The 14,674-nt window shown below is 34.7% G+C and overlaps 1 protein-coding gene across 2 annotated transcripts in view; it reads right to left on the reverse strand.

The window, feature by feature from the left end:
- MAN1A1 (mannosidase alpha class 1A member 1) overlaps nt 1–14,674 on the reverse strand; it is a 195,483-nt gene that overhangs the window by 118,170 nt on the left and 62,639 nt on the right. For both annotated transcript variants that reach the window (XM_053590549.1, XM_053590550.1), the window contains exon 5: nt 5,538–5,618. In XM_053590549.1, coding sequence (XP_053446524.1) covers nt 5,538–5,618 — 81 coding nt within the window. The remainder of the gene's footprint in view (nt 1–5,537; nt 5,619–14,674) is intronic.

The raw sequence follows: 14,674 nt of genomic DNA on the forward strand, positions 1-14,674 counted from the left end.
TTTAAGATTATTTTTAAATTTTCATGTGGTTTTACCATTTTAATTATGTGTATATTTCTAACATATTTTAATTGCAGCAATATACATGTATTTTACTTAAAAATTCTCATTGTTTATAGTGTATAGAAGAATTTAATTACACGTTTTTTAATTTCACCATACCACTATTTCACTCCTTTCTCTTAACTGTATTGCATAAATCTGTTACTTCATTTTTTTTTTTCTTTTCAATTCTGCCTTTTGTTGCTCTCTCTGCTTTCTGGATTTAAACCTACTTTGCTAGAGATCATACGGGAATACCTTCCATATATATGAGAGAGGAGGATAAATGTCAACTTAATTTTTATAACCTAGGCAGGATTTTGCAGGGTGCTAACATGTTATTGATAGATCCAGATGTACTACTGGATTTTTCTTGTTTATATCACTTAGTTCTGTTTTATAGAAATTTATTTTTAGAGTACACAAAATTAGCAAACCCGAATTGCTGTTAATTCTTTTTTCTTTGCTCCGACCACTGAGAAACCTAAAGATACATTGCCATCCAAAGCCCAGATGATTTACAAGCCGGCAGAACGCACTGCTATGTGCTAATCTTATCTGCAACTTTAACATACCCTCACCATATTCTGTTTTTCCCCAGCTCTGTCTGCATCATGCACATTTTCTGTAAACCACTTTAATTTTTCTGTAGCATGAGGCAGGATATTCTGAGGGATGAGTCACTCTCTAGGGGATTGCTGCAGTCCTGAGTTTGAATGGTAATCACATCAACATAACTCAATTTTCTTGGGAATTTCTAAACACTTTAATGATTATCTACCACTAAACAAACTCTACAAAATCCATTTCTAACCTTCCAAATACTCTACGTGCCTGACTTCTACTATGATAATCTCTCTCCTCCTGCCTCACTCTCTCACCCTTTCCCTGTGTTTCACCTTGACAATCTTAAAATCCAGTGGGATTAGCTACTTTTCTTAGTTAATAAGTCTCCTTCAGCTATCTTTTGCATTGGCATCTGTGGCAGTGGATAACTTTTGGGGGAATTTAGGAAAAGCCCTTTTGCTGCCTTCAAAGGAAGACATTATCTTGGATCTAAGGTAAGATTCTATCTAGATGTGGACCCGTTTTAGATTAGGCGTCTTCCCCACCTTTTCTCAAGGAAAACTAGTTCTACAACCATTTTGGCTTCCAAGAGTTAGCTATTGTTTTTCCAGTTCCCAAACGTAAAATCTACTAGCTGAATACTTCCTTTGAGTATCAAAAACTGTCAGTTCTAAATACAGTCAGGATAGTTTTAAAACCAACTATAATTTTACAAGTATCTGATCAAATGATCATTTCCATACAGCTCATCTACTTCCTCCGCCACCCTCTCTTTCACCATAGTAGACTACGTCTGGTTTTTGACTTCCAAGCATCTATTCTCCCTTCTCTTCCAAAAGAGCCTCAATGTCCTGTTCAAGAATCATTTATCCTTCCTCATACTCAGTCTTCACAGAATACGGAATTGAAACCCTCCTTCAGATCCTTCATTTGTTCATTCCCCAAGACCCCCAAGGGGCTACATGTAACTGAAACTCTGCCAATTACTTTCTTCAGGGACTTCGTATGTTGAGCAGAGTAAAACAAAACTAGAATAACCATGTTTACTAATTCTAGGACATCTTGGGGAGGTAGTCAAGCTACAGAGATCCTCTATGAACCTGTGGCTCTTGGTTCCAAGTTGTTTTTTCAGCCTTCTCTTTCCTTTTGTGGCATTTCTATGTGCTACTGAATTTACTTTCTGCTCAATATAGCCATTATTTCTGTTATAAAACAAAATCATTACATGGTATATTCATATACATTCTTCTCATTTCTGTTTTGTGCTTGTCAATTTTTAAAATCATTTTTGCTTTGGTTATTCTACCGAGGCCTTTCCCTAAAATGGTTCTGGGAAACAATAATTCTAACTTACTGTTAGGGGATGTTACGTTAAAAAGGACGAGGGAGTTTATAATTAAACAAGTATGGGAAACAAAATATAAATAAATTTGTTTCTTTTTCTGTGCACTGTGGTTTTTTAAGAAAGAATATAGGATGTAGCTTTTTCTAAACTTATTTTTCAGTATGCCATACAAAAGAAACTAGTGCTCTGTAGGATATTATTTGAATGATGATAGTCTAGACGCTGCTACATTTACTGTCTCTAGTGAGGACTCTAGTTCTCTTTGAGCTTATAATAAAGTAATGCTATTTTAAAATTTATTGTTAATACCTATCATTCCTATTTAGCATTCATCTTATCTCCAGCCTACTTGTTTGTCATTGTCATTGTTTGAGTTTCCTTTTTGTTCAGGGTAACGAACAGAAAGTTTAGAGCATTTCCAAAGAGAGTTGGAAGTGGGTCTCACTCATGAAGTAGAAAAGATGAGAGAGGCCTGTTTAGTGTTTCTTTTTTTTTTTTTTGCAGTTTTTGGCCGGGGACAGGATTGAACCTGCCACCTCCAGTATATGGAGCCAGCGCCCTACTCCTTTGAGCCACAGGCGCCGCCCCTGTTTGAGTTTCTTATATAATCTTTGAAAACACTGAGGCTTAATTTTTTTTTTTAAACTCTACTACAAAATATTTTAACCAAGTTGAAGTATTTCTAATTTTTGACTAAGTGCCCATAATCAATTACTACCTCTATTTCATGTTTCTGATATGGCACTCTTGATTATTGTTCAGAGTTTGTAACTAAAACTTTCTTGAAGTCTGCATCACAAATCAACAGTACTTTCTCACCTGCTTTTGCAATATAAATTTAAGAATTTTGAGTTTTAATATGGTCCCATATACTTCTGATGTTGTTTTGCTCTGAAACTACTCCTGAGCCTCAGTGATGAAATCACAGTGTTGTGAACTGAAGAAGATGATGAACTGATTTAGACACCTTCCAAACTCTGCTGATCTACATAAAAGTGTGTGGTAGAGAACTTCATCAACTAACTAAAACCATAATCATTCATAATCTGAAATTATTCCTAATTTGGCCCTGTTGGTGTTCTTTCTATTGAATGAACAGTCATCTATTTTCCACTTGATACAAATACCTCAAGAATAGACCTAGGGTAAAATAACTTTTCTAGATCACATTCTTGACAGACAATTCCCTTTTTCATTCATCAAAACGAAAAAGAATTGTCAGTGAAGAGCTAACTGTGAAGTACAGGCAAGAAATGGTATTAAAACCATCTGGTAATAATCATTTCTCATCTGGCAACACCACTTCAGAGAATAAATATTTATTGATTGATTACAGCTTTTTTATTTAAAATAAAGGGATATTGGAAACAACCTAACTGTCCAACACTTAGAGAACTATCAAGAATAAAATATGCTAAAAAGATGCATCTTTATAACTAAAATTAAAATGTATTCTGTAGAAACACAGAAAAGTAAACAAAAATCTTAAATTTTTAATCATAAAAATTAAAATATAGCGCCTGTGGCTCAGTCGGTGGGGCGCCGGCCCCATGTACAGAGGGTGGCGGGTTCAGGCCCGGCCCCGGCCAAACTGCAACCAAAAAATAGCTGGACGTTGTGGCAGGCGCCTGTAGTCCCAGCTACTCAGGAGGCTGAGGCAAGAGAATCGCTTGAGCCCAGGAGTTGGAGGTTGCCGTGAGCTGTGTGAGGCCACGGCACTCTACCAAGGGCCATAAAGTGAGACTCTGTCTCTAAAAAAAAAAAAAAAATTAAAATACAGAATATCTAGAAAAAATAACAGCATTTGCATAGTGATGAGGACAAATATACCAAAAGAGTAGTTACTTGCAATGGGGTATTCTCTGTAGGCATTTCTTTATTGACGTTATTTAAATACAGAATTAAAAAAAATCCTTACAAAGTCTTAGGCAAATTTTTAATCTATAAGCAAACTATAATATCTGTGCATATTATCAGTATACAAATATATTTATATCATTCGGTATATACATATAAACACATACATGTAAGTTCTGTTATAAGTGAAAAGTATACTAATTGAACATGATGCATATTTAGAAGAAATACATTGTTTGTTTCCTTTTGTATGCACTATTATCCTAACTAGGCTCAGACACAGAATGAGATAGTCCTATTTCTACCAAACTGTCTCACTTCCGCATAAATTATGGAGAAAGTTAAAACCAAGGTCACCCTAGCACGCCACGTCAAAAGCAATGAGAACACGCAGGCGTTGCACATTCAAGGACAAGTATTCTGAAAGAAGAAATCTGTTAACTAAAATAGCATCGCCGAATTCTAAGTCTGAAATTTTAAAAAATATAAGAGCTTTCTTTCTTTTTTAGCTTAATGCTTAGTGCACTCTAAACTGAATTGAACAAATAAAGGTATTTGGAACAGGAAAAACTAAAAAAAAATAAGGAAAGAAGAGGCATTCTCCTGGCTAAGAAGGTAGCAGAGTTCATAATGAAGAAAAAATGTAACACTTAAAACAGGACAGGTAGAGGGGAATATAGAAGCCATTTACATATGTGGAGACCATCTATGGTGGAATAAAATCTAAAGAGAGAGGAAAAAAGATCCAAAGATTGTGAGGGCCGTTTTGATTTGGTTAGGAAAGTACTTGAGAGGCAGGAACAAAGTCAAGCAGCTTTTCTCATTAAACATTTATTGTTCTGCTTAAATCTGTTTGAAGGAGCATAGAAATACATGAAATACTACACTGGGTAAGATCCACTCTTTCCACCAGCCAGGATGCTGAAGCTAATGCAAATCTGATTGACGTGCAGATGGAATACGTGACTGTTTTTCCATAACGCGAGCTCTTAACGCCGTCCACATTAAAGGTCAGGTTCATTCCAACAACCTCTAGTGGACACTTACCTTATTCATAGAGTTGTCCAAAACCTTTCAAGAAAACAGCATCAGTGCCCTTTATGAGGATACAAAAATCCTTTCACAATCTATCAATAAAAGACAGCTAAATTAAAAACTACGGCTTTGCTCCAAGCAGCCAATAATTAATTAAGCCTCGACCCAGGAGCAGCTCCAAAGCACTTTACACAGGGACACTGGCCCATGGGACTGTTCACTGGGTAGCTGGGTGTCTCATTCACCTCAATTTCATAAAGGCTATAATGTTTAAGTTTTATTTGCCATGCTTTCTTCATTTTAAAAGTTTTTATTAAGCTAACATTATACTAACATTAAAATAATTAGAACAAATTTCATCCACAAACCTGGCACTACACTAAACCTCTCCAGTTTGCCCACAAGCAAACATAATTTGTAATCATAATCACCCCATATATAACATAATGGGAGCCAGGTTTTTTTAAAAGGCCTTACTTAACATTCCCCGACAATATGTTCTGCCAAACTTTCCTGGCTTGCTCATTTAATTAGTACATATTATAAAAAATTCAGTGTAAGCTACAGTTCCATCAAAATATGAAAATTTAATGGATTCCCCCTAAATATATATCACAAACGGAATATTTTACCAAAAATCGTAATATGAGACACTTTATAATTCACATTTATATACTACTTTTTATCTTACCTCTTCTCCTGAAAGATAGTAGGCTGAGAGTAGTCCACCAACAAAGCGTATATTTACTTCAAAAACAGAAATTTCGGCATTCTATGGAAACAAAATAAAGGAGGTTCAAACTTAATGATAGTACACAATTTTGAAAATCACTGTTGTGATAAACTAAACTAAATATTTAAATGTTGTTTAAATTGTATATGTTTGCTCAGATTTAAATACCAGGAAGAAATTCTTCCCTGTTAGTATTGAAACATCACTGTGTGTACTGTATGTACAAATATTGTATGCTAATTAAAAAAGAAGAAAAATATACTTTATCTATTACACAGGTAATAATGTTGACTCAAAAATTAAAATTATAAAAATATTTATAAAATAAAATTCTTTGTATTCAATAATAGATAAATCAAAATTATTTATAAAAATATTTACAAAATAAAGTTCTTTCTATGTTATACTCTGGATTCTCTATTTGTGCAAATGCAAGGGGGCCAGTGCATCTTTTTTCTGTTGCTGCCATTCTCTTTTATTTTGATTATTTGCCTGCTTTTTCTTCTTGAAAGGCTGTTCAGATGATCCTGTGGCTGGCTGTTCAGCATTAGTCTAGCAATCTTTTTCCATATCGTGTTTAGAAGAGTTAGGATGCAAACAGGATTTAAAGTCAGAGGGCTAGGGTTCTAGCACTGGTTCCCAAATTTGTGTCCATGGCTTGGAATAATCCACATCTCCATGTCTTTGCATAAAGGAAATGACACATATACATACCTATGTATATCTCTCAGTGTGTGTTACACTTGGTGGAAACAGTTCTTATTTATATCATTAATAGCTTGCTTTTATTATTTTTACAGTGTGCCAGGTCAGGTGCTGGGTTAATCGCTTTACATAGTATGTCTTTTAATCCTCACACTGATCTTGCAATTACTGTTCCTAAATTCATTTTACAGATGTAAAAACTGAAACTCAGAGTGGTGAACGTGACTTTTCAAAGGTCAGACAACTAATAAATGGTAGAATCAGGATCTGAACTTGAGAACTCTGATTCTTGGTCAAGGGCTCTGATATTCTGACTTTTATATAATACCTCACACAACAATTCACCCATTCTCTTTATTAAATAATGGACCTATAATAGTGGAACATAATTAGTAATTACTGTTAATATTTTTCTTTTATAATATTTGACTACTAAATGGATCTGTCTTGCATTGTTACTAAATAACTTAGCATAGCTAACCTATAGTTATAGGCTACAAGTACATTTTAAGCATAATTTTCTTTTTATATTCATTGGGCCTACTTAGCAATTGTTCACTTTTGGCTAACATCAAATCATAGGAGTGAAACGCAAATTATAATATATAGAGTCAATACGTGGCAAATGAACTTAGTCAAAATCATTTGAGGTATTATTTCCTTTAACAAATACTTACTAGGCCACTACATGTACTATGGACTAGACCCGTGCTAGGTGAAAGGAACAGAGCAACAAAGACTGACAAGGTCCTCAAATTCACGGAGTCTAGAGTCTATATTTTTGTGGGAGAAAATATTTCTAGGAATAAAAACATACATACAGGGCAGCGCCTGTGGCTCAGTTGGTGGGGCGCCGGCCCCATGTGCCGAGGCGGGTTCGAACCCGGCCCCAGCCAAACTGCAACCAAAAAATAGCCAGGCGTTGTGGTTGGCACCTGTGGTCCCGGCTGCTTGGGAGGCTGAGGCAAGAGAATCGCTTAAGCCCAGGAGTTTGAGGTTGCTGTGAGCTGTGTGAGGCCATGGCACTCTACCGAGGGCCATAAAGTGAGACTCTGTCTCTACAAAAAAAAAAACAAAAAACAAAAAACATACATATATACATTTATTACATACTTGCATGTTTTCTCTAAAAAGATATAAAGATATAACAATTAAAGCTAAGTAACTGCTTAAGTTAAAAATAAATCAGAAAAATTTCCTGTAGAAGGAAGACTATGAAAGCAAGTTAGAAGAGAGAATTACTAAGCCCAAGTTAGGCAAAAGCATCACAAAATAAGACTTCGGTATGTTTAATTGTATTTCGTAATTTGTAACATGCACCTAAATAAAGTTTGATTAAAAGCACTTGATATAGGTGTAATTTATCTTTGAGGTGTCTTACTCTATTATAAAAATATTGGTAAAAAAATCTTTATTATTCGGTAAAATTACTGGTAAGGAAAAGGGAAGCAAACCCATTAATTTAATTTGGTTCACACAACTATATTTCTTATGTCTATGAGTAATAATGTCTATTAATAAAATCTAATGAATTTAAACCCTCGAATCATATTCCTCTCAATTTATACTTGTTTTTCAGTTTTTAAACCTGAGAATCCTCCACACTGCTGTCTACTGTTAATGTGATTTCATGTTCTTATTTGGCTTTGGGTTCATTGCATATGCAGTCTTTCTTTCTCCTAGGAAAATTCTGGATAATCAGGACCTTTACACAGACATCTAGTAAAAATTATTGCAAGGTAGAGGACCAAATCATGTCAAATACCATCAGAAATATATTTTCAACTAGACATCAATCACCTTCTGGGTGCAGTTATTCAACTGGTATTGATCCAGCTATGTATCCTAGAACCTACACTCTATTCATCTCATTCTATCTGTTAGACAATGAGAGATGACCTTGCAAGGTGCCATACTCAAGGTCAGTTGCTATGACTTTGCATTTTGCAAATCTAATACTCTAATGAGCCTATCCAAGAAGCAAATCTGACTTGCTAGTGAATTTATGCAGGTTTCCAATGATTGCTGCACATTCGTGTTTAAAAACCTTGCTCAGGAACAAGATGACACCACCACCAGTTCTCAACAGTCACCATTTGCTCTGTTTGAAAACTAGAACTACATGTGAATTTCCAACATATAATTCTTCCTTCTTCCTTTTTCCTGAAGTTAAATTTAAATTATTTAGACACCTTAATATGAGAGCTCTTTCAATAGTCGAGGCTATATTATGTTTTAGGCCAGAGGATTAAAATTTAGACACTTCAAGTGATCACTCTTTATACATCTTTTACTGAAAAGGCCTAAGACGATAAAAATTCTCCCACTATAGCAAACTCTTTGGCTATATTGAGACAGCAGACTATAAAAACACTGGCCTAAAGTGAGAAGGAACTGGGACTGAAGGCAGGTCCAGGAGCTACCTGGAGTGTGAGATCCCAGGTAACAGAAACGATGTGCTCTTTACAAGGTTTTGTGAATCTGTGTGTACAAAGCACTGAGCACACTACCTGGCCCACGTAAGGCCCTCCAGAGACAGTGCTGCCACTACCCTCGCTGCAGCTCAGCCTAAAGAAACGAAGGCCTACCTTCCCAGGTGGAAAATCAGAAACTCTGGAACCATAATATTTACCTTCTCCAACCCTCATAGGGTCATATTCCTCAGTGGCTAAAAAATTCTCTTTTAAAAAATATCCTAACCAACTTCCTTTTAAGCTATACATGGTAGTTGGATTTTCAAAGTGAAATTCTACAATCTCAGGGTTTTAGGCCATTTTTTATAAATTTCTGATTCCAATTTCCACTAAAATAATCGCACTAAATTTAAATACATTCATCCTACTCATAGTCATGCAATGTCTTTTATGATGTTCTGAAAGTTTCCCAATGACTCACCCTAATGACAGAGGAGGAGCTGGGACAGGGAGACGATAGTACGGAGATGGAGCATCCTGTAACACTAAAATCTTGTAAGATTTATCCTAATAATTAATGTGAATTTTACAGTCTTCTTCATCTGTGTTTGTTATAAAATAAATGTCCCCCTTAAATCTTAAATGAAATAGCATTCCTGTGCCCCATGTGTTCAGTGGCTTCTAGGACACAGTCTCATGTGAGTGTCCTTTTAAGAAGTAGATCCAGACTTCTGTTAGTTAATGTCACAACTGATCAGCAAGGAGATGCTGGAAATTTTGGTTAAAGACCTACTCCCATAAAAAAACTGAATTGGAGAAACTTTATTTTTTTCTTTAGATTTTCTTCCATCATGGCTCTTGAATTAAAGAATATACTCAAACAGGTTCATCTACATATTTAATAAAATATATGGTATGCCTGAATTTATGCTTAAAATCAAGAGGTGAATGTTATAAGTCATGGAAAACTTATGCCTCAGTCCTAATCTCTATTATTGCCTTGGGTGTCTTAGAATAATATTAATAATTTTCACATTAAGTTTACATATTTTCTAAATATTTTTGTCCTCTCATTTATGATACATATATATAAAATTATAAGACAGTGATAAAGGTTAGTTTTCATAAAATGGAAAAGAGAGTCTAATTATTATAAAGTATTTTGCATGCGCCACTCCCCCAATCCTAATATTATGCTCCATCTTTGTGCTGGGAAAGGCTTCTCCATATCATGAGCTCATGGACATGAAGACTCTAACCCTATGGGGGCCATACAGTATAAAAACACTTCAAAATCTGTTTCCAAATGAATGGCTGGAAGATCGAGCTCTTGTTAGACAAGACAGCGTTTTAAACAACTCTAAAATTTATTAGACTGCATTTTTAATAAGCAACTTATCTGCCAAAATTATCTATAAAATGATCTATTTTAATAGATCTCAGTGAATGACTTAGTTCGTTTTGTTTGAAGAACTATATAGAGGTGTCTGCTTCCTCTGAGGAGTAAATTGTTTCCTTGGGCCTTTAAGCCTTATAATGGTTATTTAAAATCAGACTTGTACCCAGATTCTCCTCAATTGTTACCTTAAGATTCCATCCCACATGACAGATCTGACTGATTGCATTGAATTAAAAAAGATTTTTTCCTTTTTGGAAATGAACGTTTCAGAAATATTTAAATTCTACTCTGAGTGCTTGACTTTCAGTGTGAACTCAAAGCATATGAGTTTTGTTGTTGTTTTTAAAAGGACAATTCTCTGATCCCTGAAAACAGAGACTACTCCTTTGCTTGTTATTCCTCCAAACTTCCTGTCAGCTTTCTACTTAGTGAACTATACACCTGGGGTTCTCAGGCTATTATGCATGAGAAATAAGTGAGCTTTAATAACAACTGCCTCACTACATACCAGTGCAATAACTGGATTTAATAACAACTGTCCCATTACAATCCAATTAGTAAAACTATGTTTACTAACAACTGCTCTATTCTTAGCATGATAACTATGCTTTAGTTCACTGAAAAACATGTTGGAAACAACATGGGATTTTTCAAAGCCATTGATTAAAGAAAGGTAACTATCTATAACCCTTGCCTATATTTAGGCTCAGCATACACCTTGGTTTATAAATGGTTCCTCAAAGTGTGTGCTGCATTAACACTTTGAGGACTAAAAGTAAGTACAAAATTCCTTTTAACAGATTAAACTGCAATATTTCAGAATGCAACTCAGTTTGTAACAGTGTGACCCAGCAGATCCTGTTTTCATATTTAAGTAACATGACAAATCTCTTAAACTTGTTAACAAAGTACAAGTTCTGGAGGCCACAGAGACCGGCATATAACTATCTTCTCTATGTCAATAGGTTGATTTTACCACACAGGCCCAAGAAAGTTTCTCTAGTCAGAGAGAACAATGCAGTGTCCTCTTATAACCAAAACTCAAATCACTCTTGGCAGGTACTCCTTAGCCTTCAGGTGAAAATACTAAATAACTCCATTTAACAGGATGACTAACTTAGTTATCTGTGCCCATCAAGATGTAATGCTACTTGGGGTGGCGCCTATGGCTCAACGGAGTGGGGCACTGGCCCCATATGCCGGAGGTGGTGGGTTCAAAACCCAGCTCTGGCCAAAAAAACTACAAAAAAAAAAAAAAAAAAGATGTAATGCTACTCTAAAACAGACCTTTTCCAGCAGCAATCCTATGGTAAAAATCACTTCTTTCAGAAAAGAAATCAGATGATGGCTGCAATGAAGTATTAAGCAATAATAATACTAGTAATGCAAAGAAAGTAACATTCACATTGTCAAATAAGAGTATGTCTATTATAGAATGCTTTGACTCTGAGGTTCAGCATGGAATCATCAATTAACTACTTCCTATTATGTTTTTTCCCAAAGTATCAAAGAATAGATAACTAATACTTATAAATAAAAATAAAAGATAATTTGAAAAATCGTCTGATTTCTTTTCTGAATGTATTTGTCTTCATTGGTTCTTTGCGAGGTTTTTGTTTCTGGTCCCCATCTTAAACATTGTTATTGTTGTTAGATTTTAAGCCTTTTTAATTTTGTGAAGGCAAAAAGGGGAAGCCTAATGAACACATGTATATGTGAAAATAAAAAAAAAAAAATCACTTCTTTCATGTTCTATGGCATGTAACCCTAGACCTAAGCCAAATACTCATTCATGCATTCAAAGTTGCTTCTTGAAGTCAACATATATCTTCCCAACAGAGAATTCTACAGTTTATTGTCTTGAAAAGTAGGACAGCATTCCAATTTGATAGGCAAACAGTCTGGATCTTTAAACTAAAAAAAAAAAAAAAAAAGTCACCTTGGCCACTATACTTCCATTATACAAAACACAGGGTGTTTGTTTACAATGAGAGGCACGATCCAGGTGCCCACCAAAGACCACAGTTGCGGTGCATTGATATTTAGTGTTTGAAACAAGCTAATCACCTAACCTTCGTCATTCTCAAAGCTCTGCCTCTTACATGCAGTACTTTTTTTTTTTTTTGTAGAGACAGAGTCTCACTTTATGGGCCTCGGTAGAGTGCCGTGGCCTCACACAGCTCACAGCAACCTCCAACTCCTGGGCTTAAGCGATTCTCCTGCCTCAGCCTCCCAAGCAGCTGGGTACATGCAGTACTTTAATGAGGACTCTGATATTAAAATTACATAACCTCAAAGGACTCAAATTCTGTTGTTGCCCATCACTTTACTTCAGTTTAGAAAAATACTTTTCAAGGATAATTTTAATATTATGTATAGCTTTTGCTTTTACAGAGGGTTTATAAATAATTATCTGGAGAAAAGTTGTACATATGTTATAAAATTCATTACTGAAGACTGCTAAAGACAGTTGTCAATATTTCTCATATGAGGATGTAGGTAATCAATATTTTGTTAAAGTTCCAGTAAAGAAGAATTTAGAAACACCCAAAGAAGTAACCCTTATGATCATTTGTCCTTATGTAAATGATCTTCCTGTATCAGGGGCCACCACAAATCTGTCCAACGGGTAGATCAACTGCACCGACAAAACTATGACACCATACAGCTGCTCTTGCCCCCTGTCGGCCCAGCTTCCACCTGAGTATAACACAGTCTGTCGGGAAGTAGGACAAGATAGGTTAACTTCTCGCTCATTTAATAAACGTGTATTGATTAGCTATTGAATGACACACTTTAACAAGTACTATGATAGTAAAATGACATGCCTAACGTCAGAGGACTCTAATTCTGTTGCTGCTTATGTATTTCTCAACTCTGCATTTCCTCTCCAATTTTTCCTGTCCAGAAAAAAAGGACTGGGGTCATTGAGTCAGGCAGATTTTGTTCAAACCACTGATCTCACTTGCTGAGTAATTTTGGGCAGGTTAACACATCACCTCTTCATCTATAAAAATAAAGAAAATACCACTTACCCTGTATGATTGGCACAAAGATTAAATGAGATAACCTATAAAGTAAGTCATGGACCATAATACCTGGTATATAACAGGTACTAATTAAATAGTTTCCACTTTATTTTCTTCCTTCCTGAGATAACCTAGCTCTAGCTAGGGTACTCTGAATACTTTACCTGCTAGACTATAAGCTCCATAAAGGTATGTATCTAATCTTTAGAAGGTACTTAGTAAATAAACAATACATGAGTGAATGAATCACTCAAGAATCAGTTCCAGAGTCTTTGTCCTAGGATTACTTTTAATTAAAATCAGAAAACTTGTCACAAGGACTATCCTTAGGGTTTTCTGCCAACAGCTATGTGCCTCTGCAGATACCTGAATAGCATACAAGCTCCAGCTATGAAATTCTTGCTCCCACCCCCATAACATATTATCCCATGGATTTATTTTAAGCCTGTTACTAAAGCCATTTGAACTTTGTGCTATCAGGTATGCAAAACGAATTAACTTGCTAATGCTCTAATGAAAAGAAAATGAGTTTTAGTTAATGACAGTATAAACCAATAAAAAGCATTTACTTTATTCTTTAAGTGATATAAATTGAATATTTCACATATTAATAAATTTATTCTTGGCTATAAAATCCATTTATACTTAGGAAACCCATAGGATAAACCAACTCTCAACAATATAGTTTCTATTTGTTTCATTTTTATTTTCCCCTTGCAATAAATAAATGTGAGTGCATTCACTTTTTTTTTTTTTACAAGATCCACACACAGTTAATTAAAATACTTTATCAAAGTGTTCATTTAAATTCAAGTAATGATGTATATAAGCAGGAATACATATTATCCATAAAAATAATTTTTCTATTTTGCTAACACTTTTTCAATTTCTTCCTACATATAAACAGAAAAAATTCTTAATGTTTTTTGAAGGAAACTACTGTAATTTTTGAAATAACCACTTAAATTTCTGGGTAGAATAGGTGAACTGAAGACAAATTCTAATATGTGATATGTTAAAACCAACCAAAAAGTAATAAGCTGAAGAACTTTATAATGCAATGACTGGAAAAGTAAACCAATATACCTTTACTGAATTTAAATGTTACTATTTTTAACATGGGAAGCACTGCCATTTGGACATTATTACACGTTTATTTAAAAAGAAAACAGTAAGAACCAAAGAGATAACTGCAACAAATATTTCTCAATACCTACTAAGAATAGTATCATAAACAGATATACGAGAACTACAGCTATAATTCTTAGTATAGTTTTAAAATTTTGTGGATATATAATCGTTGTGCCTATTTTAAAGTACAACATTTTCAAAGTATACTTTGAAAAGTACATTCCAAGACCATCATCAACAGTCCTAAAACCGATATACACAAAAGTCTGTACATTGAGTGAAATCTTATTAAAAGACAAAGATTTTAAATTTAAATAAAAAGCTTCCAAGTTTAGTATCTTAGCAATTACGTAGTGATAGTCCAATCTCTTCACCTTACACATAAGGAAGCCCAATTAAACTATTGTTCTTTTCTGC

Source organism: Nycticebus coucang, chromosome 5 (assembly GCF_027406575.1).
Source record: "Nycticebus coucang isolate mNycCou1 chromosome 5, mNycCou1.pri, whole genome shotgun sequence".
NCBI classification, from domain to species: Eukaryota; Metazoa; Chordata; class Mammalia; order Primates; family Lorisidae; genus Nycticebus; species Nycticebus coucang.